The sequence below is a fragment of the Atta cephalotes genome (assembly GCF_000143395.1).
Source record: "Atta cephalotes unplaced genomic scaffold scaffold00046, whole genome shotgun sequence".
NCBI classification, from domain to species: Eukaryota; Metazoa; Arthropoda; class Insecta; order Hymenoptera; family Formicidae; genus Atta; species Atta cephalotes.
Genome location: NW_012130110.1, coordinates 2,002,184 through 2,011,140, shown reverse-complemented (window position 1 = coordinate 2,011,140; position 8,957 = coordinate 2,002,184). Strand labels below are relative to the sequence as shown.

The 8,957-nt window shown below is 34.6% G+C and overlaps 1 protein-coding gene across 1 annotated transcript in view; it reads left to right on the top strand.

The window, feature by feature from the left end:
• Positions 1-4,288: 4,288 nt before the first annotated feature.
• Positions 4,289-8,957, top strand: part of LOC105622563 (zinc finger protein Elbow) — a 13,322-nt gene continuing 8,653 nt past the window's right edge. The window contains exon 1 of the mRNA XM_012203980.1: positions 4,289-4,354. Coding sequence (XP_012059370.1) covers positions 4,289-4,354 — 66 coding nt within the window. The remainder of the gene's footprint in view (positions 4,355-8,957) is intronic.

Below are 8,957 nucleotides of genomic sequence, written 5' to 3'. Positions count from 1 at the left end.
CTATCCAATAAGTTTACGAGCACTTTTTTCTGGAAAGGTCTGTACGTATCAAATCGTTGAATACGTACGAAAAGCTATAACTTTCCCTGGTTTTTCTACTGTCCAATTTCTCATCAATTACATACTATATTAGACAAAAGCTTAGAAATTTCATACGATGCTAAAAGACAGGACTGAAAAACACTTCCTAGAATCAGTAGAAAAAGCACAGCTTGGCAATTGTAAAATTTAATATTATTGCGTCATGCTCTCATTCAGGTTCAAATATATATATCCTCTCTACCTCATGTTAAAGAATCATACAACGTCAAAAATTTTGTTTATGTTTGTATACTACTATTAATACTGAAAACTATAGTTTCTATTACTGACTACTGTAGAAATATACTAATATGACCTTTGTCAGGTTTAGAAATTAATCTTCGTTTTTTCTTTTTTTTTTCAGAATGACATTTTGTCAATGTGATAATGTACGGCTATAACTGTCGATACGTAGAAATACCAAGATTTTCAAAGGAAAACTTGTTAAAATTTATGTGAATATACACTATTCAAGCTTCGAAGATTTCCGTTAGAGTTGCGAATCTAATTTCATTACATATATATAATATATTACATATATTTTCGAGCTAATGAAAAAAAATTATGAAAGAATTAAGATTATTCTAAATCGTATTTAAAAGTAATACAAAAAATTTAGAATCTGGATTAAAAGTTATTTCAATAAGTAATATTTTATTTTATCTCTAAAGAAAATGTATGAAAATGTTTTATAAAATAATGTAAAAAAAAAAATCTCAAATCTGTTAATATAAGTACTTTAAGTATTCAAGATGATTTATGCAAAGTTTTATTGCGATATAAAGATTAGTTTATAAATTAGGTTAAAAATTTATTTATAAAATAAATTTTATTTATTTGCAACACAACTGATCTCTGCATTGAACTTAATATAAATTATTTTTGATATTTAAGATAAGTATAAAAAAAAATTGAGATTTTTGCTGTTATTTTTTAAAATTTCGTCGTTAGAATAAAAAATAATAACAAATAAAGTATTATAAATAAATTAGAAAAAATATTCAATAAAAATAGAACACAAGTTATAAACGAGTTATACAACTTCTATGTATATCGTTTATTTAAAGTATAAATATTAACACATTTATAAAAATGGATGTGATACACCCCTAATACCCAATGCGCATGTTTACAGGTGTGCTTAGGTAGAGAGATCTTTTACAATCTATACCTGTTCTGGTATCTTTTTATTGCGGATAAAGCTTTATAACGCGCCTCGATGATGTTAGCGTACATTGGATCTCAAGCGTGAGTGCATCGTCATAAACGCACGAACAAAGGCTGCGTTAAGTGCATAAGGCGATGGTTATACTGCTTCACGCTCTACTTGCTCGTATATTATATTGTTCGATACTTTATTGCTCTACGCACTAGGACGCGATGATGAAATAAAACGTCTGCTTTGTATGTACGCGAGAAATAGCCTCCTGTTTTTCCTTCCCGTTTGTATTAGGTGTACACTAAATAAAGAATTTTAAAGACACAAAATTGAAGGTATCCTTTAGTTTCTCGCTGATAAAAACAAAAGTTGATATCTTTTTCAAAAGAATTTATGGCTAAAATTAAATACGATTTCTGCGCGAAACGAAAATTCCGAAATAGATAACTCAGATAATATAAAATTTTAAATCGAAGCATGAGATGTCTTTAAGACTCGGAGTTTTTCATTTTTTTTCTATTAACTTGTGATTAATTTTAGACAACCTAAATTACCAAGAGATTCATCAAGGGTTAGAAGGGATTCATTAAGTTATCAAGAAATTATGAAATTCATTCATAATTTCTTGGTAACCTAATCTTTAATCTTTAGATAACCTTTAGGTAACTTTAGGTATATTGCGAGAATAGGTCTTAATCTGATAATGTAAAAATTGTATTTTTCTAACTATGATTAATCACTAAACTGATGATTTTATAATGATAACTTTAAAAGTTATTCACCATAAAACCATCAGTGATTAACAAGCTAGAAAAATATAAGTTTTATATCATCATCAGGTTAGATTTAACCACGAATTAACTAGAAAATAAAAAACTGGGTCTATAACGGCTTTCGCAAAAATTTTTTATCTTTAAAGGACGGAAGTCTATTTTTCTTTAATTTCATATGTTTCTGAGTAAGACTTATTATACAGTTCATTAATCTAGGTCCATAATCTTGTTTTAAAAGGTCTTAAAAAATTGGCCAATCACAGTTGAATATGAGAAAAATAATCGACTGTGATTGGACAATTTCTTACGGTTCTACGATTTAGGATAATCTCTTGAAGTAAAATTATGGACCTAGATTTATTTCATTTTACTTCTTGCCTCAAAATATGACACTTTCAGCGTCACTATATTGGCTTTCCCGCACCCAGAGAAAGATTTCTACGATTTAAAGAAATATTCCTTTGTTATAAATGTTTCTTTGAAGAAATCTTTTCTTTAACCGTATAATAAAGAAACATTTCTTTAAATCGAAGAAACCTCTAGGTGCGTCCTGTAAAAGTTAAGACGTCTTATTCCGATTTTGGACTGTGTGTGGTGTCTGGGAATGAAAAATCGAGTAGCCTATCGACGTACACGAATTGAGAGTCTAATTCGACTCTTAGGGAACGCGAACCATTCCGATATCTTCCTTGCGTGCTAACACCTTATTTTCCACCAGTAAAAATAGAAGAACCGCGCGTGCAATTTTCCTAGGAACGATCGGTACGTCGAACGCGATTTGATGATTACGAATTCAACGAGAATTCTCGTAGGTAGGCCTTTATCTCTTCGCGGCACTCGCGCGCGCCGCGCGTATCGTGGGACCGTGCAGGTGCCGGGCGTTACACGATGGCAGTAATGATGGCATTCATATCTCTTTAACAGTGCCACGATATTAGGCGAAAAATATCGCAAAGTAACAGTATCAGAATATAGAATAGATGTATGAAAGAACATTTTGAAAGAACATAGGCGCTTCAAAGCGTTAAGAGGGCAAGAGAGGACATTTACTTCCTCCCTTCTGAGCGACAATTTTTAATACAATTTCTTTCTCAATTTATACCTCAATTTATATTGTCATAATGAAAAAGCTTTTAATACCAAAAGGTGTTATTACGTTATTATAATACGTATTATAATACGTATATATTCTAATTCTCGAAATTATAGCAATAATAAGCTTGTGTATTTATTATTATTATTATTATTATTATTATTTTGGATCAGCCCCTCTTTAGGAAAAATCTTGCGGACGTCTTTAGAAACTCTTCCTCGATGGGGTGTGAAGCTTGTAATGGGAATTGCGAGAGGGTACCTCGCGCTAGTTGACACGTCGTTGACCGGGTCGTTCTCGCACCAATCGCACCCGGCAAAAGCAGGCAAAAGTGTCGGCGTAGCCGCGAACCGACAACGACCACCGTGTCGCTACGGCCGTCGCCGTCACCTTTGCGTTCGCCTCTTTCGCCCGCATTGGTTAGTCGTCGCCGCTCGTGGTGTTTCGTGTCGTTCCGCGCGTCGTAGTCGCGATACACCGTCCGATCCGCTCCGGGGCCTCCGGCTCGCCTGAGGAGTGAGGAGGAGAGAGGCCACCCTACGACGATGTTATCGCGGAGTCGCTCGAAGAAGGGGAGATGCTCCCCCGGGGAGCACGAATCTGCGGTGTACGAGGGTAGGGGAAGTCAGCTGAACGCCGGTGGAATGGTGAGGGTCGGGCGACGAGAAGGGCAAACCGAGAGCGCTCCACGTCGACCGCTCCGAGCGGTTTAGTAGCGAGTCGAATCTCACCGCGTCAACGTGTCGAAGATATATCGAGTACGATAACTATACTGTAACTGTGACGCGAGTTCGTTTTCTTTCTTTTTTTGTTTCCGTGTGATTCGTCGTTTCAACAGACACTGAGTTACTCCGATCTAAGAGTGCTCCGACGATTTGTTCTCCTATTCTCTTTCTCTCTTTCTCTCTCTACGTAATTTAGTGCTTGTGAAAAAAGAAAGGGTTTTGTGCCGTATCGCGCACACAGATAAGTGCCGCTTCATCACCGAATCAACTTAAAGCTTGGTGCATGGCTTCACGTCCGAGAGTGATATCGTTATTTCATTGTTGCGGCGGATATAAGAGGAAAATAGTGCGACGGATCGCGCGGCTGGATCGCCGATGAGCCGTCGAGTGTGATAGAAAAAGTGGTGCCTATCGTCGAGTAATACGACCGACGGCGCGAGAGGATCGACCGCGAAAGATGCTGACGTCCAGCGCGAATCAGTATCTCCGTCCTGATCATTACCTCACGCCGCTACCTACTACGGTTAGTCTCTTTTTTCCTCTCTCCTTTCGTTGGTTAGTTCGCTTTTCTCGTCTCTCCTTTCTACGTCGCTATTTACGGACTCCATTATTCATACCCCTCCGTGCCCGTTTGTTCGTCGCGAGTTAACGATTTGTCGAGATACGCGTCTCTCAATGTCTTAAAGGCTTCGTATTTAACGATATTTTCTACTTGCCGTTTGCATTCCGAACAACGGCGCAGAACGGAATAACAACGTATGTGTATTCGGAGAAAATCATACATGGAAAGAACAATTTTGCCAAAGTTGTCTGAAAATTTAGATAGATACAGATCTGAAAATAATTTTATTGGATCAAATCGAAATAATTATATAGGAAATTCAAGCGTGGTGAGCAATGCTGCGAAAAGTTTCACATCTAACAATCTAACAATCAACTTCCTGCATAGTTATTTTGATATGTCAACAAAATTATTTTATCTATATTTATCTATATTTAGATTTTTTTTGATATTTCAGCAAAATATTCTTTCCGTGTATGACAGCAACTATAAAGATGATAGCTGTACAAATTTTATGTGAATTTAGTTCGAGTAAATTAGTTACACAGTTAAATGAACTATTTTATATAATAGTTGCAATAACTATGAAATAGTTTAGTATGTACATTAATTTTTACAGAACGAGAAAGCCACTGTAGTGGCGCTGAAACAGATTCATATTTTGAGGCAAGGAATACAATGTGTATAAAAAATAATGAATTATAACAAATCTGACTCAAGGAAAAACTGTAAAATTTTAAAAATAAATTCCTATCCCCTCTAAAGATTATAATTCTATTGTACATATACTTGTAAAATTATCACTTTTATAGTTGTTACCACTATTTCTCTGAGATCCGGTTTCTGATTAACTTGAAGTTTAGACTTGTTCTCACTCAACCTGATGATAATGTAAAAATTATATTTTTCTAATTATGATTTCGTAATGTGACTTTAAAAATTATTACAAAACTGTAACTAGAAAAAACCATTTTTACATTATTATCAAGTTAAGCCACAAGTTAACAAAAAAAAAGAAAAATATCGCATTATTCGTTCTCTTTATTTTGCGTCTCTCCCGAGAAAAAAAAAATGTGCGTTTAAAAGTGAGAAAACCGATTCGACATGTTGCAAATAAATCACATTGAAAATTAACATGGTAAACAGATCGCGTCAGAAAACAACCCATTGTAAACATTCTAAGTATCGTGACAATTCGAAAAACGGAGTATGATCGATAAACAATGTTAATTTTATTCTGATAATCTCTCACATAATATATTCGTGCAACATTTATATGATTAATGCAAACGCAAATAGTTCAAATGCTTAAAATGTCGCGTATGCACGAGTTTTCCTGCTTAAAAATATCTTTCCTAGCGGCTCATTAACGTCGCCTGTCGTCGTTTCGTTAATCCCGACGGAAACACGCGCGCCGCGTTTTATGCTCCGAACTCCTGTAAACTATTTTGGGGACAGCGAGTGTGCGTTGGCAAAGTCACGGCGTGCGTCGCGCTGATTTACACACGTCATAAATCAAAGCACGATTCGGTAATACAATGCTGATTGTTGCGCGGAGGGGAGAAGGGGAGGAGGGGAGGAGGGGGGGGGGGACGAATGAAAGATAGAAAAGCGAGTGGAATAGAGCGTTCGATCGGCTTTTCGGTACAGACGGCCACATTGACGGTTTATTCTCTTATATTCAACGGTTCAGATCTCTCTAATATTTATAAGAGACGTAAAAATTTTTGTGCGCATGATTGAATTTCTAATGTAATGAATAAATAAATGAATTTGCAATCTCCGCTTCGCAAAGAATATAAAGGACCGTAAAATCATTTATTATGAACTGTCTCGCAGTAGCTGGATCATTTAAATGCAGAACAAAGACAAAGCACTCCGATTGTATCTCTGATAATTTTGGTATAAAAAGAAATACCTTCGGTTTTCCGTGATTATTTTGTTCAGTATTTTGCGACAGCGGTGCTTAAAACTCATAAAAAATCACGAGTTATATTCAGACGATTCAAGTCTTTCTAATATTTAGAAAAAACATAAAAATGTTTATGTGTTTAATTGAATTTGTAATGTAATGAATAAATAAATTTTCAATCTTCACTTCCCAAAGAATATAAAAGATCATTTATTATAAATTTAACTGTTTCGCAGTAACTGGACTATTTAAATTCAGAACAAAAGTAAAACAGTGGTTACATTTAACATCTAATTTTCGTGAAAAAAAAATATCTTCTGGCTTCTCGTATTGATTTTTTTTCAGTATTTTACGATCAAAACAGTGGTTATTGCTCGTAGAAAATCAGTTCGACGATACAGAAAAAGTACGAGTATATATATTCAAACAGTATAAGTCTCTAATAGTTATGAGACGTAAAAATTTTCATGATTGACTTTGTAATGTAATGAATAAATAATTGAATTTGCAATCTCCGCTTCGCAAAGAGCAAAGAATCGTAAAATCATTTTGTAAACTGTCCCACAACAGCTGGGCCACTAGTCAAATTCAAAACAAAAACAAATCATTGGCTATTCTTTTCGACGTCTAATTTTCATGAAAAAAAAAAAAAAAAAAAAATACACTTGTTTTCCAATTTTTTCTTTGTGAGAGTGATGCTTACTGTTTGCAAAAAATTTACTACAGGGAAAGAAAGTATATAATTCAAAAGATCATTTCAGCAGAAGTCACGTAAAGTGTGGACAAAGAGAAGTTTCTCTTGTCTCGAGGGACATAAATTAACCACGACAATCAAAAGCCGGCGGGCGGAATTAGCGGATTAAAATATTACGTTCGAACGTTCCCGTTAACTTTCACGAGCGCAATTAATATATAGCCTCGCGTTGCCGTAATGGCCTGTTGCAATTCACGGCATTAATATCTGTCGGCGTCGCGCCATTAGTACAAACCCGACCGTGAGCGGCGACGGCAGGTTAGTGTTGCATGATCGTTGCATTTTAATTACGGAGGAACATCTGTTCGGTGGACGTATCAGTCGACGAGAAATATCGCTTCTCTATACGTTAATTATAGCGAGTGCATCATCGTGATCACTTCGGAAGATGCGAGAAGGCGCCGATATTAAATTCCCCGCACTTACACGCTAATGACGTCTGTATCGGGCAATAGCATATTGATTATCTCTCCCCTTGGTGAATCTCGTTTTTAACAAAAAGATAAGGAAAGAGTCTGCAAAAAGATAAGGATAATCGTCGCAACGTCGTTCCACACCATTGACGTGTCATATTCTAGATTTATAGTAGGAATCACGCGCGCGCAAAAATATCTTTTCTTGTTTATATGTAAATATTTTATCTTAATTATTTTTTTAAAATATGTCTACTTCATATTGTTGAAATAGTTTCTTTATCAAGGTTCTAAATTATTGTCAAACTTTTTTGCATTATTTTCAAGTACAATGTTTAAAAGGCTTTAATCTCAGTTATTCTTTTTATCTTTTTCTAATTTTTAGAATTTTAAGGATAAATTATTATTAGATTATTAGATTACTAATATTTTACTATCTTTAATAATCTATTGAAATTAATTCTATCTCACTAATAGAAATATTAATGATTTTTAGATATAAATATAAATATAAATGCACCTTATTAATCCTGTTTCATATGCATGTAACATTCATTTTTATACAGAAAGTCTAAATTTTCAATTTCAGTCATTTTTTGTAGAGCCTATACCTGAACATTCTGAATCCTTAAACATAGATTAAATCAAAATTTTTTTATTTTTGTGTGAATTTATGTTGCTTTAAAAATCCCTTTCTTTCGAATAACAAAAAATAGTTTTGCATAGATTTTATCTGGTTTTTATTTTTACATTTTTAACCTGTAAAATTTGTTGTAGTGAAAAGATAAAAAATTATGCATTGACAAAAGGATTAAAATTAATCTACATTGGTAGAAATGGACGTAATCACGATTTCACAAGTACACAAGTTTAGAATTAATATCTACGGGATTTATCATTGTTAGTGGAAGTATTTCAATTTCAACGTTGACAGGTCGTTAGGAAAAAATCTCGGGGACACGTCGCTCGCGTAAAAAATTTCTCAATAAATCAAAAGGGCGGGCGTTTCGTGGGATAAGTTTGTCCGACGCACCCTTTATCCACGTCACTTCTCGCTCGGCGAAAGAGTGACGCGGCGCTACAGATTGCGGTTTGCGCGTCATTAATTGGACTTGCCTCCATCCAGACGCGTCACGCGCCAAGTTTCGAGGGTTGTCAGATCGTGCATTGCGGTGTGGCAGTCGATCGAAAATCACTTAAATCACTAACGTTACGTATTTCGAAAACAGGTCGAACTCGTCAAATTATCAGATTCGCAACCAACAAATATTAATTATTGCCGAGTCAATTAATATTAACGATTGCATTATTCGTGTTTATAAACATAAGAAAGTTTTATACATCAATCAACGTCGACACACTCTATTGAATTTTGAAATGATAAAATGAAGTGTCGAAATTATTATGTTGAATAATCGGTTATTTCGAAAATCATTAGTTCAGTTCTAAAAAGTAATAAAAATATATTATAACGATACACACACA